General features: G+C 43.1%; 1 protein-coding gene across 1 annotated transcript; it reads left to right on the top strand.

Annotated features, from left to right (window-relative positions):
- Positions 1 to 10,864: 10,864 nt before the first annotated feature.
- LOC118966669 (NACHT, LRR and PYD domains-containing protein 3-like) lies at positions 10,865 to 25,129 on the top strand. Its single transcript, XM_036989418.1, has 14 exons — positions 10,865 to 11,154; positions 11,415 to 11,536; positions 11,679 to 13,479; positions 13,563 to 13,736; positions 15,248 to 15,418; positions 15,596 to 15,772; positions 15,852 to 16,025; positions 18,392 to 18,565; positions 20,625 to 20,798; positions 20,965 to 21,138; positions 22,069 to 22,115; positions 22,252 to 22,795; positions 24,755 to 24,970; positions 25,093 to 25,129. Exons 1-14 carry the CDS (start codon positions 10,994 to 10,996, stop codon positions 25,127 to 25,129), a joined length of 4,146 nt encoding a protein of 1,381 aa, XP_036845313.1. The 5' UTR covers positions 10,865 to 10,993.
- The last annotated feature ends 103 nt before the right edge of the window (positions 25,130 to 25,232 follow it).

Consider the following 25,232-nt stretch of genomic DNA (forward strand, 5'->3'; position numbering starts at 1 on the left):
GAGGTGCTTTTTGAGCTCAAAACAACGATTACCTGCAGATAAGTTACACAATAATTCTCTGAAGAGGGTGAATCCTTACTGCAGAAACAATAAATAGTGGGCCGAGCGCGTCATTCTTGTCAAGGCTTTGTAGTGCGTAAAAAACAAACAGTTGATCTAATCATTTAAATATTAGTTATCGAAAAAAAGAAAACGCCAAATTACTTTTTGGGCCAAAACTTTTGTATTATCCAGATGTTATGAATTTTAGTGACGTTGCCAGTTCTTGTTCCTGAATGTATTTCGTTATTTGGTTCTCAAAACTTGAACTCGAGATTTACCATTTGGAGATTGCAGCGTTTCCCGCAACCATATGATTGGTCGGGTAAGCTTTGCGTCTTCACACTCCCTCATCTGATTGGTCGGGTAGGCGGACCTTCTTACTTTGTCCGACTGGGAAAAATCGATGTGAACGGTCTTCTTTCTCGAGCGCTTACATCGTATTTTTCCGAGGTCCCTGTTGTTATGAACGCGGCATAAATTGACGAGAATTACTTTTATTTTTCAAAAAAACTAGTTTACGTGACACACGTCTTCCTCCGGGAAGTGAAAGAGCGCAAAGACAATAATCACGATCATGTGCAGTCAATCTCCCACACCCTACCTACCTCATGGCCCTGTAGACTATAATATAACATTGATTCATATTGACTAGGCTGATCAATATGAATCAGCATCAATGTAAGGAAGCCTAAAATAATAATTATTGAAAGTTGAAATCAGTATTGTAATAACTTAACAATTCCGCGGATATTACCCCCTAAATCACCTCTCTCTGTGATGGCCTAACTCATGGTTCCCCAACTGGCGGCCCGCTGGCTAAATCTGGCCCCTATTATAATAATAATAATAATATAGGCTAAATGGCTTGTTCCTGACTGATTTAAAGTAAGTCAGTTGTTTAGTAGCCAGTTGAAATGACGAAAGTCAATTGATAGTGACAGAGTCCGACATATTTTCCCAGCAAAGTCCATGTTTTTGTTTCCTCGGCTATAGAAGGTTGTAGCACAGCCGCTGAACGTCATAGAGACAAACCAATGATATTCTATATGCAACACAAATCCCTAAGGTCAAATTAAAATAAACGCTGTTTATGTGAATTAAGCCTCGAATTAGCCTACTTTGCTGGGAGAGGACATAGAGAGGTGGAGGGAGGGAGAGGACATAGAGACATAGAGAGGTGGAGGGAGGAGATAGGGAGAGATGGAGGGAGGAGAGAGGGAGGGAGGAGATAGAGGGGGGTTGAGGGAGGACACAGGGAGAGGTTGAGGGAGGAGACAGGGAGAGGTGGGGGGTGGAGGGAGGAGACAGGGAGAGGTGGAGATAGGGGAGGGAGGAGACAGGGAGAGGGGAGGGAGGAGAGAGTGGAGGTGGAGGGAGAGATGGGGGAGGGGAGGAGAGAGGTGGAGGGAGGAGACAGGGAGAGGTGGAGGCAGGAGAGAGGGGAGGGGAGAAGACATAGAGAGGTGGAGGCAGGAGAGAGGAAGGTAGAGAAGTATCAGGGATATACTGTAAATATAGTGCACTATATAGGGAAATGGGTGTCATTTGAGGGTACGTACTCTACACAATGTGTAGTAACATAGGACCTTATAGATTATTGACATAGGATCTGTCTCATTAACACACACACACACACACACACACACACACACACACACACACACACACACACACACACACACACACACACCTCACCTCAATGGACTGACTACACTACATTTACAATATCTCACCTTAACAGACTGACTACACTACATGTACAACACCTCACCTTAACAGACTGACTACACTACATGTACAACACCTCACCTTAACAGACTGACTACACTACATGTACAACACCTCACCTTAACAGACTGACTACACTACATGTACAACACCTCACCTTAACAGACTGACTACACTACATGTACAACACCTCACCTTAACAGACTGACTACACTACATGTACAACACCTCACCTTAACAGACTGACTACACTACATTTACAACACCTCACATTAACAGACTGACTACACTAGATTTACAACACCTCACATTAACAGACTGACTACACTAAATGTATTACAGTAATGATATGCTGTGGTATTTATGTATAATATATTACAGTAATGATATGTTGTGGTATATATGTAGAATATATTACAGTAATGATATGCTGTGGTATATATGTAGAATATATTACAGTAATGATATGCTGTGGTATATATGTAGAATATATTACAGTAAAGATATGCTGTGGTATATATTTATAATATATTACAGTAAAGATATGCTGTGGTATATATGTAGAATATATTACAGTAAAGATATGCTGTGGTATATATGTAGAATATATTACAGTAAAGATATGCTGTGGTATATATGTAGAATATATTACAGTAAAGATATGCTGTGGTATATATTTATAATATATTACAGTAAAGATATGCTGTGGTATATATGTAGAATATATTACAGTAATGATATGCTGTGGTATATATGTAGAATATATTACAGTAAAGATATGCTGTGGTATATATGTAGAATATATTACAGTAATGATATGCTGTGGTATATATGTAGAATATATTACAGTAATGATATGCTGTGGTATATATGTAGAATATATTACAGTAATGATATGCTGTGGTATATATTTAGAACATATTACAGTAATGATATTCTGTGGTATATATGTAGAATATATTACAGTAATGATATGCTGTGGTATATATGTATAATATATTACAGTAATGATATGCTGTGGTGTATATGTAGAATATATTACAGTAATGATATGCTGTGGTGTATATATTTAGTGTCTGAATGCTTTCCGAAGGCAATGTTCGGGGTTCATGAGAGAGACTGAATATCAACACAACCATTCTCAGAGCCAGTTTCCACATGACACATTCTCAGTTACTCAACCAGCCCGGACTTGATCCATATCAACCATCTCTGACGTGACCTGAAAATAGCTGTGCAGCAACAGTCATCATCCAACCTGACAGAACTTGTCAGGCCCTGCAGAGAAGAATTGTTGTATATTTCCATAGTGGTGTTGGTGTGTCCATGGATTTGTGGTCTGGGTCAGAGAACAGTCTGGACAGGTAGGCAGGAAGACGGCGGTGGAAGAGACAACGAACACTTTCTTTCTTTCTTTCTTTCTTTCTTTCTTTCTTTCTTTCTTTCTTTCTTTCTTTCTACAGACAGACAGACAGACAGACAGACAGACAGACAGACACGACAGACTCGCTCGCTAACTTTAACCCATGCGTATGCACAGTTTCTAGTGAAGTATTGCATTTCAAGAAGGCCAGTAGATTAGTATTTAGTGTAAATGTGGGATGTGAAGGACACGCTTATTCATAACAATTAAAAGGTTAATAAGAAGATGCAATAATTTTGTCGTTAGTGAGAAGAGAGAACATCCATTCCGTTTATCTTTGCATTTTAAAATAATAAAAAAATAGCCGTCTATTCCCTAGGCTATTATTTATTTAGTTTCCATGATGATTGCATAATAAATTCCTCACCTTTTCTGTGATGGTTTCATTCTCACGAGGTTACCATTCGTCCCATCTCTTGTTTAATTGGACCCACTTCCCAGCAGCAAATAGATAAGCTATTTCAAGAATTTTGCTCTATGGAAAATACCAGGAGCCTCACTTGTAAACGTTGTCTACACACAAAATATGCCACAAAATATGCATGTTCCAGTTTTCACTCAAATGTTGTCATTTATAAAAAGTGAACTTGACATGAGAATGTGCTAACCCTCCCGCTGACTTTAGACCAGGCGTCCTTACACTTTCTAATGGTTGAAGTTGAAGCAAATAATGCAATCGGATGTCATTATGCTCCACTGACACTGAGGGTCTGTCTGTCAACATCCCTCCGCTATCCCTATCCTCCACTGACTCTGACCCAAAAGGGACACTGTCTTCCAGCTGATGACGAAACTCGAGTCGCACCGCATTATTTCTGCCTCCTGCACAAATTCATGTTGTTACTCCTATGAACAGAGAAAGTGAAATATTGCTTGATATTAAAAAAGACCCAAGCCGCTAATAATAACAAGGACTATAGATCCACTTTCCTCCTCGTTCATTACTGCTGAACTGCTTGTTGTAGCGCTGACTGGAAATAGGAACAACGAGCATTTTATGGGTTATAAAAGTGTTGAATACAAGGTGTTGACAGTGCTGAGTAAAAACTTAACATGAACTCACTCATAAAAACACCAGCTTTTTGTTGTATTCGCTGACAGTCTCCCTCTAATCATGGTTTTAAACGGTTTGAAATCTCACAGTATCAATTTGGCCGAAGCTTTCTTTTATGCCTGCTACGTTACTGCAGACTCGGTCGTCTGAGCAATCTGATTGGCCAGCGGTAACATGGTGCACTTGATTTCCTCCCCAGGCCCACCGGGAAGGCAGTTTGCACATTCAGACACATGAAATGGAAACATTTGTACCTTCAGACATGAAATGGCAACAGTTTGTACATCCAGACACATTAAATGGCAACAGTTTGTACATTCAGACACATTAAATGGAAACAGTTTGTACATTCAGACACATTAAATGGAAACAGTTTGTACATTCAGACACATGAAATGGAAACAGTTTGTACATTCAGACACATGAAATGGCAACAGTTTGTACATTCAGACACATGAAATGGCAGCAGTTTGCCTACCCGGCGCGCAGGGCAGCGGCTGAATTGTCTGCACCGACCACCAACAGCCCGAGACTAATAATACAAATGGAAACACAAGACTTTATCGTTTTTTTACAGAAATGTTTGGCGATCATCTAGAAATGCCTTGGAGATCGACGAGGCGATCGCGATCGACCGGTTGGTGACCACTGGCATAGAGCAAAATAGGCTGCTTGAAATACCGTAGTTGATCTATTTGCTGCTGGGAAGTGGGTCCAATTCAACGAGAGATGGGACGAATGGTGACCTCGTTGTAGGCCATAATATGATACCCCGTGAGAATGAAAACATCACAGAAAAGGTGTGGAATTTATTATGCAATTATCATGGAAACGAAATAAATAAAAGCCTAGGGAATAGACGGCTATTTTTTAATTATTTTAAAATGCAAAGATAAACGGAATGGATGTTCTCTCTTCTCACTAACTGTTAAAGATTGCATCATGTTATTAACCTTTTAATTGTTATGAATAAGCGTGTCCATCACATCCCACATTTACACTAAATACTAATCTACTGGCCTTCTTGAAATGCAATACTTCAACCACTAGAAACTGTGCATACGCATGGGTTAAAGTGAGCGGGAAGGAGATTGTGTGTGCGTCTGTCTGTCTGTCTGCATGTCTGTCTGCGCGTGTGCTTTGTGCGCATAAACCTATACCTGTTGAACCCGCCCACTGTGTTGAAACATGAAGTACATTTATAAGGAAGTAAAAGAAAAACTGGACACTGTCGGTCGAAGAAAAAAATTTCTACGGTATGTAGCGTAATCTTTTTTTTGTTTGTAGAAAAGTGTTTTGGAAAAGTTAGGCCATCGCAGAGAGAGGTGATTTATGGGGTAAGACAATAGCAAACTTGTTAAGTTATTACAATACTGATTTCAACTTTCAATAATGATCATTTTAGGTTTCCTTACATTGATGCTGATTCATATTGATCAGCCTAGTCTATATGAATCAATGTTATATTATAGTCTATTATAGTCTACGAGGTAGGTAGGGTATGGGATATTGACTGCACATGAAAGTTATTATTGTCTTTGCGCTATTTAACTTCCCGGAGGAAGACGTGTATCACGTAAACTAGTTTCTTTGGAGAAAAAAATTGTCAATCCGGTAAAAAAAAAAACACGTGCGGTAATGGGCATTGAAACTAAATGTGACCGATTGATTCGGTCATATGTAGCAGCATTTAAAATTGTTATTTTTCTTAATTTGATAAAATCAGAAACAGAGATACAAAATGGTGTGTCATACTCTACATGTGAGGAACAATGGGAAAGTATTTCTGCTTTGAAAGTTGATCAACCTGAAACACCACTTTTGAGAAAATGGCTCCTGAATGTTTTTGGTGCACCTACTGGAGAGCTCTCGTTTGTCTACACCCATTCAGCATTGTTCACACCCCCTTAAGCCTTAGCTCCACCCATCTGTTTAAGGATTCACATGTGAGGTCATGTGATAAACAGTGAGTAGTGTAGTAAAGATTAAGACTAAAAGTAGTAGCCTACAATAAGGAACAATTCCAGATCAACAGAAAGTGTCCAGATATAAATATTGTATAAATGTTAGATGATGCTAATCCAGACACTAAACTGATGTTTTATGTGATAGAAATGCTATACCCCCCAGCCACATCTAGCAACGTGGATGGGTCATGTGATAGAAATGCTATACCCCCCAGCCACATCTAGCAACGTGGATGGGTCATGTGATAGAAATGCTATACCCCCCAGCCACATCTAGCAACGTGGATGGGTCTCTACAGAAGGCAGAAACTGTACAGACAAATGGATACTGACATAGTAGCAATATCAGAAATAGATAGTGTCAATATAAATAATATAATTACAAGTGTCAATGTAGAGAAAGAACTACATACTATACAGTATGTAAAGGAACCATATCAATACCCATAGTAGTGATACAGTATGTAGAAGATGTTGGATTAATCTTAATTAATTATTGATTAAGGGGACCTTAAGATTCATATGTTTTGCTGCAGGCCTTTGAATAGATACTGTTGCTACGTGTCTAAAACGCTGCCACTATACGTTGCACAAGCATCTATATTAGTCTTTGTGGTTTAAGTCCTGGCTGTTGTGAGAGTGGGCTTGTAGGCTGGGTCTGAGTCTATATAAGTCCTGGCTGTTGTGAGAGTGGGCTTGTAGGCTGGGTCTGAGTCTATATAAGTCCTGGCTGTTGTGAGAGTGGGCTTGTAGGCTGGGTCTGAGTCTATATAAGCTCTGGCTGTTGTGAGAGTGGGCTTGTAGGCTGGGTCTGAGTCTATATAAGTCCTGGCTGTTGTGAGAGTGGGCTTGTAGGCTGGGTCTGAGTCTATATAAGTCCTGGCTGTTGTGAGAGTGGGCTTGTAGGCTGGGTCTGAGTCTATATAAGTCCTGGCTGTTGTGAGAGTGGGCTTGTAGGCTGGGTCTGAGTCTATATAAGTCCTGGCTGTTGTGAGAGTGGGCTTGTAGGCTGGGTCTGAGTCTATATAAGCTCTGGCTGTTGTGAGAGTGGGCTTGTAGGCTGGGTCTGAGTCTATATAAGTCCTGGCTGTTGTGAGAGTGGGCTTGTAGGCTGGGTCTGAGTCTATATAAGTCCTGGCTGTTGTGAGAGTGGGCTTGCAGGCTGGGTCTGAGTCTATATAAGTCCTGGCTGTTGTGAGAGTGGGCTTGTAGGCTGGGTCTGAGTCTATATAAGTCCTGGCTGTTGTGAGAGTGGGCTTGTAGGCTGGGTCTGAGTCTATATAAGTCCTGGCTGTTGTGAGAGTGGGCTTGTAGGCTGGGTCTGAGTCTATATAAGTCCTGGCTGTTGTGAGAGTGGGCTTGTAGGCTGGGTCTGAGTCTATATAAGTCCTGGCTGTTGTGAGAGTGGGCTTGCAGGCTGGGTCTGAGTCTATATAAGTCCTGGCTGTTGTGAGAGTGGGCTTGCAGGCTGGGTCTGAGTCTATATAAGTCCTGGCTGTTGTGAGAGTGGGCTTGTAGGCTGGGTCTGAGTCTATATAAGTCCTGGCTGTTGTGAGAGTGGGCTTGTAGGCTGGGTCTGAGTCTATATAAGTCCTGGCTGTTGTGAGAGTGGGCTTGTAGGCTGGGTCTGAGTCTATATAAGTCCTGGCTGTTGTGAGAGTGGGCTTGTAGGCTGGGTCTGAGTCTATATAAGTCCTGGCTGTTGTGAGAGTGGGCTTGTAGGCTGGGTCTGAGTCTATATAAGTCCTGGCTGTTGTGAGAGTGGGCTTGTAGGCCGGGTCTGAGTCTATATAAGTCCTGGCTGTTGTGAGAGTGGGCTTGTAGGCCGGGTCTGAGTCTATATAAGTCCTGGCTGTTGTGAGAGTGGGCTTGTAGGCTGGGTCTGAGTCTATATAAGTCCTGGCTGTTGTGAGAGTGGGCTTGCAGGCTGGGTCTGAGTCTATATAAGTCCTGGCTGTTGTGAGAGTGGGCTTGTAGGCTGGGTCTGAGTCTATATAAGTCCTGGCTGTTGTGAGAGTGGGCTTGCAGGCCGGGTCTGAGTCTATATAAGTCCTGGCTGTTGTGAGAGTGGGCTTGCAGGCTGGGTCTGAGTCAGACTGAAACTAGATAAAGAGAAGTAACCACTGTCTGGTTTTGACATGTTGATCTTGTGTGACAGTGGACAATGCTAATGAATTCACAGAAGCTACTGTAGTCAGCTCATGGAAACACACACACATTGACGTAGGTGATCATACCACTAGGGAGTGATCATGGGTATATAGTCTATATAGATAACCAGCCCTTTGGTTGGTTGCAGAAACATACATGCTATGGTTCCATTGTCAAATTCTGTCTGCAGTTGCATTAGTAAAGGTTTGATTGATTTACTTAAAGCAGATATTGTCTGATTGCTGATTTCACCAGTAAACCAATGATTGACAAGGAACAAGGAACCTACCCTGACAAAGAACAATATCAATAACCATATCAGTGATACTGGTGATAGATGAGGGTCATACCCCCCAGCCACATCTAGCAACGTGGATGGGTCATGTGATAGAAATATGTAGTAGAACAATATCAATAACCATATCAGTGATACTGGTGATAGATGAGGTAGTTAGTTACATGTATACAATCAGTATAGGTAAAGTGGCTGAGCAGCAGGATACTTTTTTAAAAGTAGCAACAACGTATGGCGTTGTGCCATAATGTCTTTTAGTTAGTTGTGTTTGGACCCCAGGTGTTATTGAGTCAGCTAATGGGGATCCAACCAGGTAGACTAGCTGTTGTTATGGAGTCAGGGGATCCAACCAGGTAGACTAGCTGTTGTTATGGAGTCAGGGGCTCTAACCAGGTAGACTAGCTGTTGTTATGGAGTCAGGGGATCTAACCAGGTAGACTAGCTGTTGTTATGGAGTCAGGGGATCCAACCTGGTAGACTAGCTGTTGTTATGGAGTCAGGGGATCCAACCAGGTAGACTAGCTGTTGTTATGGAGTCAGGGGATCCAACCAGGTAGACTAGCTGTTGTTATGGAGTCAGGGGCTCTAACCAGGTAGACTAGCTGTTGTTATGGAGTCAGGGGATCCAACCAGGTAGACTAGCTGTTGTTATGGAGTCAGGGGCTCTAACCAGGTAGACTAGCTGTTGTTATGGAGTCAGGGGATCTAACCAGGTAGACTAGCTGTTGTTATGGAGTCAGGGGATCCAACCAGGTAGACTAGCTGTTGTTATGGAGTCAGAGGATCCAACCAGGTAGACTAGCTGTTGTTATGGAGTCAGGGGATCCAACCAGGTAGACTAGCTGTTGTTATGGAGTCAGGGGATCCAACCAGGTAGACTAGCTGTTGTTATGGAGTCAGGGGCTCTAACCAGGTAGACTAGCTGTTGTTATGGAGTCAGGGGATCTAACCAGGTAGACTAGCTGTTGTTATGGAGTCAGGGGATCCAACCAGGTAGACTAGCTGTTGTTATGGAGTCAGGGGATCCAACCAGGTAGACTAGCTGTTGTTATGGAGTCAGGGGATCCAACCAGGTAGACTAGCTGTTGTTATGGAGTCAGGGGATCCAACCAGGTAGACTAGCTGTTGTTATGGAGTCAGGGGATCCAACCAGGTAGACTAGCTGTTGTTATGGAGTCAGGGGATCCAACCAGGTAGACTAGCTGTTGTTATGGAGTCAGGGGATCCAACCAGGTAGACTAGCTGTTGTTATGGAGTCAGGGGCTCTAACCAGGTAGACTAGCTGTTGTTATGGAGTCAGGGGATCTAACCAGGTAGACTAGCTGTTGTTATGGAGTCAGGGGATCCAACCAGGTAGACTAGCTCTTGTTATGGAGTCAGGGGATCCAACCAGGTAGACTAGCTGTTGTTATGGAGTCAGAGGATCTAACCAGGTAGACTAGCTGTTGTTATGGAGTCAGGGGCTCTAACCAGGTAGACTAGCTGTTGTTATGGAGTCAGGGGATCTAACCAGGTAGACTAGCTGTTGTTATGGAGTCATGGGATCCAACCAGGTAGACTAGCTGTTGTTATGGAGTCAGGGGATCCAACCAGGTAGACTAGCTGTTGTTATGGAGTCAGGGGATCCAACCAGGTAGACTAGCTGTTGTTATGGAGTCAGGGGATCCAACCAGGTAGACTAGCTGTTGTTATGGAGTCAGGGGATCCAACCAGGTAGACTAGCTGTTGTTATGGAGTCAGGGGATCCAACCAGGTAGACTAGCTGTTGTTATGGAGTCAGGGGATCCAACCAGGTAGACTAGCTGTTGTTATGGAGTCAGGGGATCCAACCAGGTAGACTAGCTGTTGTTATGTAGTCAGGGGATCCAACCAGGTAGACTAGCTGTTGTTATGGAGTCAGGGGATCCAACCAGGTAGACTAGCTGTTGTTATGGAGTCAGGGGATCCAACCAGGTAGACTAGCTGTTGTTATGGAGTCAGGGGATCCAACCAGGTAGACTAGCTGTTGTTATGGAGTCAGGGGATCCAACCAGGTAGACTAGCTGTTGTTATGGAGTCAGGGGATCCAACCAGGTAGACTAGCTGTTGTTATGGAGTCAGGGGATCCAACCAGGTAGACTAGCTGTTGTTATGGAGACAGATCAGGTAGACTAGCTGTTGTTATGGAGACAGATCAGGTAGACTAGCCGACAATAAAAGTGTTGTCATTGTTAATGGTTCTTCAATGTTCAGACATACTGTTCTGTTATTTCTTATTGTAGCTGAGTGAGCTGTGACTTACACCTAAAACGAGTCTCTCTGGGGAGAGAAAGGAGGAGACCACTGCCTCTAAAATGAGTCTCTCTGGGGAGAGAGAGGAGGAGACCACTGCCTCTAAAATGAGTCTCTCTGGGGAGAGAGAGGAGGAGACCACTGCCTCTAAAATGAGTCTCTCTGGGGGGAGAGAGGAGGGGACCACTGCCTCTAAAATGACTCAAGACACCATTTCAAAGAGGTAAGAGATGAATTGCAAAATATACATTACTATTTAAAAAATCAAACTAATGAAAACTAATGAAAAGTGTTCCCAAATGACATGGAATGTAGATCTACATAATTAATTTAAAATGCCAAACATGGATTTACCAATTGCAGACTGTAGCTTTAAAAGAAACATCAGGACTTCTAGAAGTTCCACTATATCGTTGTTAAAATGAAGTAGATGAGGTATTAATGTGATATTGATGAGGTGATCTGCCTCCCTGTTTTGTTCAGTGTCCAGAAGCCCAGAGCAGAGTCCCCTACAACCAGCCTGCTATCAATGAAGAGTGATCAGCCACCTGCTTTCAGCCAGGAACCATTGCCAGATGACAATAAGGAAGTGGAGAGTTTGGACAGTGAGGATGTATTAAAGATCACACACAACCTTCTGGACAGAATAATTAAGACTGTGTTTAATACAATATCACAAAGAATGGTACAAAGGCCATTATAAAACACACCAACTTATGAGTCCCAACTCTCATTGTTTTCCTACAGGTCAAACTCTGCTGACAGTCCAACAAGACATTAAGGCTAAACTGAAATACAAGTATCAACACATATCTGAAGGAATTGGACACCATGGAAACCAAAGTCTGTTCAAAGACATCTACACAGAGCTCTATATCACAGAGGGTGGAAGTGGAGGGCTCAATAATGAACATGAGGTTAGACAGATAGAGATGGCATCCAAGAAACAAACCACACAAGAGACACCAATCAAATGCAACGACATCTTCAAGCCTTTACCTGGACAAGACAAACCAATCAGAACTGTGCTGACCAAAGGAATCGCTGGCATTGGAAAAACAGTCTCTGTGCAGAAGGTCATCCTTGACTGGGCAGAGGGAAAAGCAAATCAGGACGTTCATTTCATGTTTCCTCTTCCTTTCCGTGATCTGAACCTGAAAAAGGACCAATACAGTCTGATGCAACTTCTTTCCCACTACTTCTCAGAGCTGAAAGAGATTGACAGCATTGAAGATGGTGAAACTAAAACTGTTTTCATTTTTGATGGTCTGGATGAGTGTCGACTTCCTCTAGACTTCAAAAACAATGAGAAGTGCTGTGATGTCACGAAGCCAACCTCAGTGGACGTGTTGCTGACAAACCTCATCGAGAGGAATCTGCTTCCCTGTGCTCTCCTCTGGATAACCTCACGGCCGGCAGCAGCCAATCAGATCCCTACTGAGTGTGTTGACCAGGTGACAGAGGTACGAGGGTTCAATGATCCACAGAAGGAGGAGTATTTCAGGAAGAAAATCACAGATCAGAATCTGGCCAATGAAATCATCAAGCACATGAAGACATCAAGGAGCCTCTACATCATGTGCCACATGCCAGTCTTCTGTTGGATATCAGCCACTGTCCTTGAGATGATACTGAACGAGGCAGAGAAGGATGAAGTCCCCAAAACTCTGACCCAGATGTACTCACACTTCATTCTCATCCAAATCATTGTGAAGAACAGGAAGTACAACAAAGCCACAGAGACAAACCCAAAGGAACTGTCTCAGTCAGACAAAGAGATGATCCTGAAACTGGCAAAACTGTCTTTCCAACAGCTGCAGAAGGGCAACCTGATCTTCTATGAGGAGGACCTGAGAGAGTGTGGCCTTGATGTCACAGAGGCGTCAGAGTACTCAGCAATGTGTACAGAGATCTTTAAAGAAGAATCTGGGCTGTACCAAGACAAGGTCTACAGCTTTGTGCATCTGAGCATTCAGGAGTTTCTAGCAGCAGTGCATGCTTTAGAATCATGTCTAGACAAGAAGGAAAGTGTTTTCTCCCCCACGAGTGATGATGAAAAGAATGAGTCAATCCAGTTGTCTGACTTACACAGGAGAGCAGTGGACCAGGCCTTGAAGAGTGAGAATGGACACCTGGACCTGTTCCTCCGCTTCCTTCTGGGTCTCTCACTGGAGTCCAATCAGAATCTGTTACGAGGCCTTCTGACACAGACAGGAAGTACAACACAGACCAATGAGGAAACAGTTAAGAGAACAGTCAGGTACCTTTCAGACAACATCAAGGAGGAATCCTCACCAGAAAGGATCATCAACTTGTTCCACTGTTTGAATGAACTTGGTGCCAACTCTCTAGTTGAAGACATGCAGACCTCCCTGCGTTCAGGAACTCTTTCAGAAACAAGACTAAAACCTGACCAATGTTCAGCCCTGGCCTACCTGTTACTGATGTCAGAGGAGGTGCTGGAGGAGCTTGACCTGAAGACATACAACACAACAAAGGAAGGTTATCAGAGGTTGCTGCCGGTAGTGAAAACCTGCAAGAGAGCACTGTAAGTTCTGTTATTGAGTTGATGTTTACAGTATCATTATAATGAAGGATTTGAATAGCTAACATATTATCTCCTCTCTCCAGACTGGATCGCTGTAAACTCACGTATAAATCCTGTGAGACTCTGGCCTCAGCTCTGCAGACACCAAACTCCCCCCTGAGAGAACTGGACCTCAGCTACAATGACCTGGGAGACAGAGGAGTGGAGCTGCTCTGTGTTGGACTAACCAGTCCACTCTGCAACATACAGACACTAGTGTGAGTTAACTTCCTTCAGTAGCCACTGTGGGTGTTTATATATTTTGTATATGGTTAGTATGTGTGTGTTTTTAACATTGTTAAATCATGTGCCCTTCTGTTTTTGTCTTACTGCATACAGTATATCACATAAGTGAGTACACCCCTCACATTTTTGTCAATATTTGAGTATATCTTTTCATGTGACAACACTGAAGAAATGACACTTTGCTACAATGTAAAGTAGTGAGTGTACAGTTTGTATAACAGTTTAAATCTGCTGTCCCCTCAAAATAACTCAACACACAGCCATTAATGTCTAAACCGCTGGCAACTAAAGTGAGTACACCCCTAAGTGAAAATGTCCAAAATGGGCCCAATTAGCCATTTTCCCTCCCCGGTGTCATGTGACTCGTTAGTGTTACAAGGTCTCAGGTGTGAATGGGGAGCAGGTGTGTTAAACGTGGTGTCATCGCGCTCACACTCCCTCATATTGACTGGAAGTTCAATACGGCACCTCATGGCAATGAACTCTCTGAGGATCTGAAAAAAATAATTGTTTCTCTACATAAAGATGGCCTGGGCTATAAGAAGATTGCCAAGACCCTGAAACTGAGCTGCAGCACGGTGGCCAAGACCATACAGGGTTTTAACTGGACAGGTTCCACTCAGAACAGGCCTCACCATGGTCGACCAAAGAAGTAGAGTGCACGTGCTCAGCGTCATATCCAGAGGTTGTCTTTGGGAAATAGACGTATGTGTGCTGCCAGCATTGCTGCAGAGGTTGAAGGGGTGGGGGGTCAGCCTGTCAGTGCTCAGACCATACGCCGTCTGCATGGCTGTCGTGCCAGAAGGAAGCCTCTTCTAAAGATGATGCACAAGAAAGCCTGTAAACAGTTTAACAAGCAGACTAAGGACATGGATTACTGGAACCATGTCCTGTGGTCTGATGAAACCAAGATAAGTTTATTTGGTTCAGATGGTGTCAAGTGTGTGTGTGGTGACAACCAGGTGAGGAGTACAAAGACAAGTGTGTCTTGCCTACAGTCAAGCATGGTGGTGGGAGTGTCATGGTCTGGGGCTGCATGAGTGCTGCCGGCACTGGGGAGCTACAGTTCATTGAGGGAACCATGAATGCCAACATGTACTGAAACAGAGTATGATCCCCTCCCTTTGGAGACTGGGCCGCAGGGCTTTATTCCAACATGATAACGACCCCAAACACACCTCCAAGATGACCACTGCCTTGCTAAAGAAGCTGAGGGTAAAGGTGATGGACTGGCCAAGCATGTCTCCAGACCTAAACCCTATTGAGTATCTGTGGGGCATCCTCAAATGGAAGGTGGAGGAGTGCAACGTCTCTAACATCCACCAGCTCCGTGATGTCGTCATGGAGGAGTGGAAGAGGTTGTCATATGAAAAAAATATACTCAAATATTTACAAAAAAATGTGAGGTATAATCACTTGTGATATACTGTATCATTAAAGCTTTGAGTATTTAATTGTGTATCGACACATCTCCTCTCTCCAGACTAGCTGGCTGTAAAATCACATATGAATCCTGTGAGACTCTGGCCTCAGCTCTGCAGACAAACTTCCCCCTGAGAGAACTGGACCTCAGCTACAATGACCTGGGAGACAGAGGAGTGGAGCTGCTCTGTGTTGGACTAACCAGTCCACTCTGCAACATACAGACACTAGTGTGAGTTCAATATCTTCAGTATCCACTGAGTATTGATACAGAATATTTTGTATGTAGTTAATATGTTTATTTTTTTAACATTGTTAAATCATGTGCCTTTCTGTTATTGTCTCAATGCATCTCATTATTCTTAAAGCTTTGCATATTTAACAGTGTCGACACATCTCCTCTCTCCAGACTGGATCACTGTGACCTCACATATGAATCCTGTGAGACTCTGGCCTCAGCTCTGCAGACACCAAACTCCCCCCTGAGAGAACTGGAACTCAGCCACAACAATGACCTGGGAGACAGAGGAGTGGAGCTGCTCTGTGTTGGACTAACCAGTCCACTCTGCAACATACAGACACTAGTGTGAGTTACATATCTTCAGTATCAGTTATTATGTGGATGTTTTCAACATGTGTTAATCCTGTGCTCTTCTGCCCTCTAGTCTAGGTCAGTGTGGTCTGACAGAGGGTTGCTGTTCAGATCTGGCCTCAGTCCTGAGTTCACCCAGCTCACAACTGAAACAACTGGAGCTGAGAGACAATGACCTGCAGGACTCAGGAGTTACACTGCTGTCTGCTGGACTGGAGGATCCAGACTGTAAACTACACACACTGGGGTGAGAATCCAGAATCCAGAATCACTGTTGTGGCTGAGGTCTAGTTAATTTTACTCTGGTTTTGAAATATGAAATATGAAAGTAGCAGATACCTACCCTCTCAAAGCCCGGTCCCTTTTTTTTAGGACATATTTTTAATTTTGGGGGGGGGGTGTTAAATTCACACTTTTGAAGGGTTTTCCTACCTAATTTCCTCATCTGCTTGCATCTGCCATCCCTATATCAAGGTGTTTTGGTACTTTTTTGAAAAACGATTTGAACCATTTTCCTGTTTGACTGCTAGGTTTTATGGGTATTATGGCTCATACTGTGGTACTCTATGTTGAGTAGATGGGTGACAAAAATCATACATTTAATCAATTTTTAAATCTGGCTGTGACACACCAAAATATGGTATAAGTCAAGGAGGATGAATACTTTCTGAAGGCACTGTATAGTCTACCAGTCTAACTCTCTATCCTGTCCTCTATCCACCATAAATAATAGTCACTGTATAGTCTACCTATCACACCCTGATCAGTTGCACCTGTCCTTGTTATTGTCTCCACCCCCTCCAGGTGTTGCTTGTTTTCCCCAGTGAATTTATCCCTGCGTTTCCTGTCTCCTGTCTCTCTGTGTCGTCTATGTTCCAAATCAACCAGCGTGTTTCTCGTTCTCCTGCCTTTGCTTTTCTTTTTTTTCTAGCCCTCCCGGGTTTTGACCCTTGCCTGTTCTAGACTCTGTACCCGCCTGCTGACCACGAGCCTGTCTGCCACTCTGCACCTCCTGAACTCTGATCTGGTTTTGACCTTTTGCCTGTCCACGACCATTCTCTTGCCTTCTCCTTTTGGATTATTAAACATTATTAGACTCCAACCATGTGCATCTGGGTCTCGCCTTCTGTCATGATACTACCAGTCTACCTGTTTATCCTGTCCTCTATCGACCATAAATAGTGACAATAGTGGATCGGTTGTCCAGATCTGCAATAGGATAACTAGCTAATATCAAACCACACATACAGTCATTTGAATTTTTAATATAAGACCATGGTGCGTCACTGAAAGAACAGTGAAGACATGAGACACGCAGCTAAAAAATAACTCCCATATTGATCTTGTTTAGTGACAATACAATTATCTAGCCTACAACACCACATTGCAATGAATAATTGTCTTACAAAATTCCACTCTAGGCTGTAAACTGCAGTGAAAATTTCATCCAAATAATGGCCCTTTGAGAATATTTAATTCTATAGATTGCATTTGGCTCAGTTGTGGGTCTCGACTCTCAACAGCTTATAGGAAAGGCCAGTCTGGCCTTGATTAGGTCTCGCTTTACCGCAGCCGCCGGGTCACTCAAGCAGACAGCACACAGTTGTACAATTTTACCAAGTAAGATGTTTGCTGTAGTGTGTCTTAAGTGGAAAAAATGTGCAGATAAACAAGTCATATCTCATTGAATGACAACACATACTTTATTGAATAATCTCTACTGTTGACCAATCAGACAAAGGGGCATCGACTTCGGCTATCGACTTCGGCTTGCCTCGAGGAAAAAATGTGTGCACGAACAGCCGAAAAACCCGAAGACCAAAATTAACAAAAATGTCCCAAAATGTCTTCATAATAAATGCAAGAACTGTTCCGAACTGTTTATTGGATGCCTTAAGCTGGCATGTGCCTAAAATAATGGTAATTGCTACCTAGGTAGCTGGCTAGCTAAATGCACACGTTAGCTCTAATACAAGTTGCTACCAGTGGTGGTGTAGATCAGCATGCTTGTGCAACAGCATGTTCTGAGTTAGCTAAAATCTTTGTCTAAATGTCGCATCTATCTATTTAAATGTGATTAGTGTCCGCTGGGAAACACTCACCAACACTTTGGTTCCTACCCTGTCATAACTCCTACCTGGCTTTTTTTTTTGTCATGCTAAACACCAACCATAAAATTAGAATAATCATTCTATTTATGTTTCCAACAGTTCAAGTCTTTTGATCTATAAAAAATAAAACATCTATCAAAAAAATTGCAATATTTGGTTGAGTTAGATTTTCTGCCCATGTTGTGGAGCCCTACTATCAACCTGGTAACTTTATATGCAAACATTTTGTGGCACAGAAAGAAAGGTGAAAAGTTTTAAAAGTTAGTAGGAATAATTTACACTGTAGGCCCAACAGGCTAAATCTCAATCAATTTAAAAATAGATTATTCTGGTGCTCCTAAATTTGATGTGGCATCCAACCAAATATTGCAATTTATCTTCTATAGATACCAATGAAAGACAAGACAATGTTTCCCCATCTTAGACTCAACACAGAGGCAGACAGAAGTTACCATTCTGTCACCAGAGATGTGTGTGCTAAGTTTTCCCTTCTGCCCTCTAGTCTTGGTCAGTGTGGTCTGACAGAGGGTTGCTGTTCAGATCTGGCCTCAGTCCTGAGTTCACCCAACTCACAACTGAAACAACTGGAGCTGAAAGACAATGACCTGCAGGACTCAGGAGTTACACTGCTGTCTGCTGGACTGGAGGATCCAGACTGTAAACTACACACACTGGGGTAAGTACAGCAGTTTCATTCAGGTCGGTACTGAGCTGAGTTACACTGCTGTCTGCTGGACTGGAGGATCCAGACTGTAAACTACACACACCGGGGTAAGTACAGCTGTTTCAGTCAGGTCGGTACTGAGCTGAGTTACACTGCTGTCTGCTGGACTGGAGGATCCAGACTGTAAACTACACACACTGGGGTAAGTACAGCTGTTTCAGTCAGGTCTGTACTGAGCTGAGTTACACTGCTGTCTGCTGGACTGGAGGATCCAGACTGTAAACTACACACACTGGGGTAAGTACAGCAGTTTCATTCAGGTCGGTACTGAGCTGAGTTACACTGCTGTCTGCTGGACTGGAGGATCCAGACTGTAAACTACACACACTGGGGTAAGTACAGCTGTTTCAGTCAGGTCGGTACTGAGTAAAACAAATATTTATACATCTCATTTTTGATTTGACTCTGGGTGCCGAGCAGTGGCGTGTATTCATGGTTGCCAAGGAAACATTTCTTTACAAAATAAAATAATGAATCTTTCACCTCTCTGTGTTTCCAAATTTTCCTTACATTCGTAAGATACTTGTGAATTTATCTCACAGGAGAAAGCATCCGATCGGCGATTCTGATCCAACCATTAATTCATACATTGTTGTGTTCTGGCCTGAGAGGATGGAAGTTCAATATGTAGCTAGATGTAGAGATCTAATGTTAACCAGCTTACGTTGACCATGAATGGAAGTTAGGTTAGCGAGCAAGCATTTTAGCCACCGGATAAGAGCGACGTACTCCAGATATAACAAACTGACCATAGCCCCCCGACAAACAAACTACTGCAGCATAAATACTGGAGGCTGAGACAGGAGGGGTCAGGAGACACTGTGGCCCCATCCGATGATACCCCCCAAGACAGGGTCAAACAGGAAGGATATAACCCCTGTGCCAAAGCACAGCCCCCACACCACTAGAGGGATATCTTCAACCACCAGCTTACCATCCTGAGACAAGGCCGAGTATAGCCCACCAAGATCTCCGCCACAGCACAACCCAAGGGGGGGAGCCAACCCAGACAGGAAGATCACATCAGTGACTCAACCCACTCAAGTGACGCACCCCTCCTAGGGACAGCATGAAAGAGCACCAATAAGCCAGTGACTCATCCCCTGTTATAGGGTTAGAGGCAGAGAATCCCAGTGGAGAGAGGGGAACCGGGCAGGCAGAGAAAGCAAGGGTGGTTCTTTGTTCCAGAGCCTTTCCGTTCACATTCACACTCCTGGGCCAGACTACACTCAATCATATGACCCGCTGAAGAGATGAGTCTTCAGTAAAGACTTAAAAGTTGAGACAGAGTCTGCGTCTCTCACATGGGTAGGCAGACCATTCCATAAAAATGGAGCTCTATAGGAGAAAGCCCTGCCTCCAGCTGTTTGCTTAGAAATTCTAGGGACAATTAGGAGGCCTGCGTCTTGTGACTGTAGCATACGTGTAGGTATGTACGGCAGGTAAAACCTTGAAATCAGCCCTTGCCTTAACAGGAAGCCAGTGTAGGGAGGCTAGCACTGGAGTAATATGATCAAATTTGTTGGTTCTAGTCAGGATTCTAGCAGCCGTATTTAGCACTAACTGAAGTTTATTTAGTGCTTTATCCGGGTAGCCGGAAAGTAGAGCATTGCAGTAGTCTAACCTGGAAGTGACAAAAGCATGGATTAATTTTTCTGCATCATTTTTCGACAGAAAGTTTCTGATTTTTGCAATGTTACATAGATGGAAAAAAGCTGTCCTTGAAACAGTCTTGATATGTACGTCAAAAGAGATCAGATGCTGAATGGAGCTGATGATGTTTTTATAATTTGATTATTTCTCAGCAGTGTAACAATATCTCTCTACCAGATTAAGTTATTTTCCCCATCAGAGAAGCTCTAGAGGCCTGTAGAGAGGCCGACAAATATTAATATTTGTTAATGTCATTTTTGTATTTACAAAATGTTTTTAACATACGTGTACGATAAGGTGTGTGTGTGTGTGCGCATGTTTGTGTAACTAATGAAGGTTGTCCTCTACTCTCCTCTAGTCTAGGTCAGTGTGGTCTGACAGAGGGTTGCTGTTCTGATCTGAACTCAGTCCTGAGTTCACCCAACTCACAACTGAAACACCTGGAGCTGAGAGACAATGACCTGCAGGACTCAGGAGTTACACTGCTGTCTGCTGGACTGGAGGATCCAGACTGTAAACTACACACACTGGGGTAAGTACAGCTGTTTCAGACAGGTTGGTACTGAGCTTAGTAAAACACAAACTCTGAAAATCTAATATTTCATCACAATGTTTGTGTCATGGACAAATGGATGGGTGTCCTACAAGATGATTGACACCAGCACATCAACCTAGACAGCTGTTGTGTCTCTCTGTAGGCTGTCTGGCTGTCTGGTCACAGAGGAGGGCTGTGCTGCTCTGTCTTCAGCTCTGAGGTCAAACCCCTCCCACCTGAAAGAGCTGGACCTGAGCTACAATCACCCAGGAGTCTCTGCAGGGGGACTGCTTTCAGCTGCTCTGGTGGATCCCACATGTAAACTGATGAAGCTGAAGTAAGTCAGAATAGATGTCCTGATAGTGTGAGCAGCGGTTGTGTCATATGTAGTGTAGTAGGGTCAGTAACATGAGGACATGATAGTATAATTAAGGGGAAGTTTACTCAGCAGGCTGAGCACTCCAACACAGCATACATCATCACCACATGAATACTCTTCTTCTGCATCTCTGATATCCTGTTGGAATTGTACTCTGTTCTGTATGCAGTATGTAGGATAGAATACCTGTATGTCTCTAGTAATGAATTGTACTCTGTTCTGTATGCAGTAGGGAGGATAGAATACCTGTATGTCTCTAGTAATGAATTGTACTATGTTCTGTATGCAGTAGGTAGGATATAATACCTGTATGTCTCTAGTAATGAATTGTACTCTGTTCTGTATGCAGTAGGTAGGATAGAATACCTGTATGTCTCTAGTAATTAATTGTACTCTGTTCTGTATGCAGTAGGTAGGATAGAATACCTGTATGTCTCTAGTAATGAATTGTACTCTGTTCAGTATGCAGTAGGTAGGATAGAATACCTGTATGTCTCTAGTAATGAATTGTACTCAGTTTCGTATGCAGTAGGTAGGATAGAATACCTGCATGTGTCTAGTAATGGGTGTGGCCAGTAGCCTAGTGTTTAGAGTAGGTTGCTTGATTGAATCCCCGAGCTGACAAGGTAAAAATATGTTGTTCTGCCCCTGAATAAGGCAGTTAACTCACTGTTCCCGGGCGCCGAAGACGTGGATGTCATTAAGGCAGCCCTCTGCACCTCTCTGATTCAGAGGGGTTGGGTTAAATGCGGAAGACAGATTTCAGTTGAATGCATTTAGTTGTACAACTAATTGTCCCTTGGATAGTGCACCAGAACACAACAATATGGTTTAAATGTTGACTGCTTTATTAGGTCTTTATCAGTCAATAACCTGTTTCTCCTACAGTGTGGATCATGGTGGAGAGTGCAGGCTGAAATCAGGGCCGAGGAAATGTAAGTCTCTTCAATCCTAATTAACTGTATATTCAGAACTATAGTAACATAGTAACTAATCAATACTGGTTCTGTTCCTACAATACAACATTTGATATGAAGATGTGGATTGATTAAACTCTCCTTTTGTCTACAGATGCCTGTCATCTCACCTTGGACCCAAGTACAGCAAACCCAGACCTGATACTGTCTGAGGGGAACAGGAAGGTGACACCGGTGGTGGAGGACCAGCATTATGAAGACCATCCAGACAGATTTGACCGTTATCGCCAAGTTCTCTGCAGAGAAGGCTTATCTGATTCTCGTTATTACTGGGAGGTGGACTGGGATGGTGGTGGGCCTGCTATTGGTTTGGTGTACAAAGGAATGTTGGGAAGGGCTGGCATTTGTATTGGACTCACAAGCAATTCCTGGTGTATGTACTGCTCTGACAGCGTTACTGACTTTTACAATGCTGGAGTCCATAGTAGATCCATTCTTAGCCCTGTATCTAGCAGAGTTGGAGTGTATCTGGACTGGCCAGCTGGTACTTTGTCCTTCTATAGTGTGTCCTCCTCTGGTGCACTGACACACCTTCACACATTCTACACCACGTTCACTGAACCCCTCTATCCTGGATTTGGGTTTCTTTTGTTGAAAACCTCCTCAGTGACCCTGTATCAGATCAACGACATTCAAAGGTGAGGTCATAGTTGACAAAGGGCAAATCCTTGAAGTCGGAAGTCAACTAGCTTAATGATTGGTTTACCGGCCATCAATTAGCTTTCTGATTGGTTACTTCACATACAGTGGAAGTCAGAAGTTTACATACACCTTAGCCAAATACATTTAAACTCTGTTTTTCACAATTCCTGACATTTAATCTTAGTAAAAAATTCCCTGTCTTAGGTCAATTAGGATCACCACTTTATTTTAAGAATGTGAAATGTCAGAATAATAGTAGAAAGAATATTTTATTTCAGCTTTTATTTCTTTCATCACCCAGTGGGTGAAGTTTACCCAGTGGGTCTGAAGTTTACATACACTCAATTAGTATTTGGTGGTATTGCCTTTAAATTGTCAATCGTTTTGGGTAGCCTTCCACAAGCTTCCCACAATAAGTTTTTTATTTTATTTATTATTTGTTTTACCTTTATTTAACTAGGCAAGTCAGTTAAGAACAAATTCTTATTTTCAATGACGGCCTAGGAACAGTGGGTTAACTGCCTGTTCAGGGGCAGAACAACAGCTTGGGTATTTGAACTTGCAACCTTTCGGTTACTAGTCCAATGCTCTAACCACTAGGCTACCCTGCCGCCCGTGAATTTTGGCCCATTCCTTCTGACAAAGATTGTGTAACTGAGTCAAGTTTGTAGGCCTCCTTGCTTTTTCAGTTCTGCCCACAAATTTTCTATGGGATTGAGGTCAGGGCTTTGTGATGGCCACTCCAATACCATGACTTTGGAAGACCCATTTGCGACCAAGCTTTAACTTCCTGACTGATGTCTTGAGATGTTGTTTCAATATATCCACGTAATTTTCCTGCCTCATGATGCCATCTATTTTGTGAAGTGCACCAGTCCTTCCTGCAGCAAAGATCCCCCACAACATGATGCTGCCACCCCTGTGCTTCACGGTTGGGATGGTGTTCTTCGGCTTGCAAGCCTCCCCCTTTTTCCTCCAAACATAACGATGATCATTATGGCCAAACAGTTCTATTTTTGTTTCATCAGACCAGAGGACATTTCTCTAAAAAGTATGATCTTTGTCCCCATGTGCAGTTGGAAACCGTAGTCTGGCTTTTTTTACGGCGGTTTTGGATCAGTGGCTTCTTCCTTGCTGAGCGGCCTTTCAGGTTATGTCAATATAGGACTCGTTTTACTGTGGATATAGATACTTTTGTACCTGTTTCCTTCAGCATCTTCACAAGATTCTTTGCTGTTATTCTGGGATTGATCTTCACTTTTCACACCAAAGTACGTTCATCTCTAGGTGACAGAGCACGTCTCCTTCCTGAGCGGTATGATGCCTGCGTGGTCCCATGGTGTTTATACTTGCGTACTATTGTTTGTACAGCTGAACGTGGTACCTTCAGGTGTTTGGAAATTGATCCCAAGGATGAACTAGACTTGTGGAGGTCTACAATTATTTTTCTGAGGTCTTGGCTGATTTCTTTAGATTTTCTCATGATGTCAAGCAAAGAGGCCTTGAAATACATCCACAGGAAAACCTGCAATTGACTAAAATTACGTCAATTAGTCTACCAGAAGCTTCTAATGCCATGACATCCTTTCCTGGAATTTTCCAAGCTTTTTAAAGGCACAGTCAACTTAGTGAATGTAAACTTCTGACCCACTGGAATTGTGATACAGTACATTATAAGTGAAATAATCTGTCTGTTAACAGTTGTTGGAAAAATTACTTGTCATGCACAAAGTAGATGTCCTAACCGACTTGCCAAAACAATTGCATTGATGGAAGCAACAATCTGCAACATTAAAGCTGAACCACCCCTGATTATTATCAACAGCTGTAAAAAGTTGTCCACTGCAGGAAACCCTCACTGGTACCATAATTTATAGAAATATCCATGTATGCTATACAATATAAAGTTGTAGTTTGTTTAATCACGGTCAATCTGTCTGCTTTCTCAACACCAGAGACCATGGTGGAGAGAGTTGGATCAAGCCTGGACCTGAGGACACCAGAGACCATGGTGGAGAGAGTTGGATCAAGCCTGGACTTGAGGATACCAGAGACCATGGTGGAGAGAGTTGGATCAAGCCTGGACCTGAGGATACCAGAGACCATGGTGGAGAGTGTTGTATCAAGCCTGGACCTGAGGACACCAAAGACCATGGTGGAGAGAGTTGGATCAAGCCTGGACCTGAGGATACCAGAGACCATGGTGGAGAGAGTTGGATCAAGCCTGGACCTGAGGACACCAGAGACCATGGTGGAGAGTGTTGGATCAAGCCTGGACCTGAGGACACCAGAGACCATGGTGGGGAGAGTTGGATCAAGCCTGGACCTAAGAACACCAGAGACCATGGTGGAGAGAGTTGGATCAAGCCTGGACCTGAGGACACCAGAGACCATGGTGGAGAGTGTTGGATCAAGCCTGGACCTGAGGACACC

The sequence above is a fragment of the Oncorhynchus mykiss genome, chromosome 10 (assembly GCF_013265735.2).
Source record: "Oncorhynchus mykiss isolate Arlee chromosome 10, USDA_OmykA_1.1, whole genome shotgun sequence".
Classification (NCBI taxonomy): domain Eukaryota; kingdom Metazoa; phylum Chordata; class Actinopteri; order Salmoniformes; family Salmonidae; genus Oncorhynchus; species Oncorhynchus mykiss.

Coding starts and splice junctions, on each gene's coding strand:
- LOC118966669 (XM_036989418.1), top strand. CDS start 10,994: ATGAGTCTCTCTGGGGAGAGAGAGGAGGAGACCACTGCCTCTAAAATG. Junction 15,773..15,851: donor TGCAACATACAGACACTAGT/GTGAGTTACATA, acceptor TCTGCCCTCTAG/TCTAGGTCAGTGTGGTCTGA. Junction 22,116..22,251: donor GAAATCAGGGCCGAGGAAAT/GTAAGTCTCTTC, acceptor TTTTGTCTACAG/ATGCCTGTCATCTCACCTTG.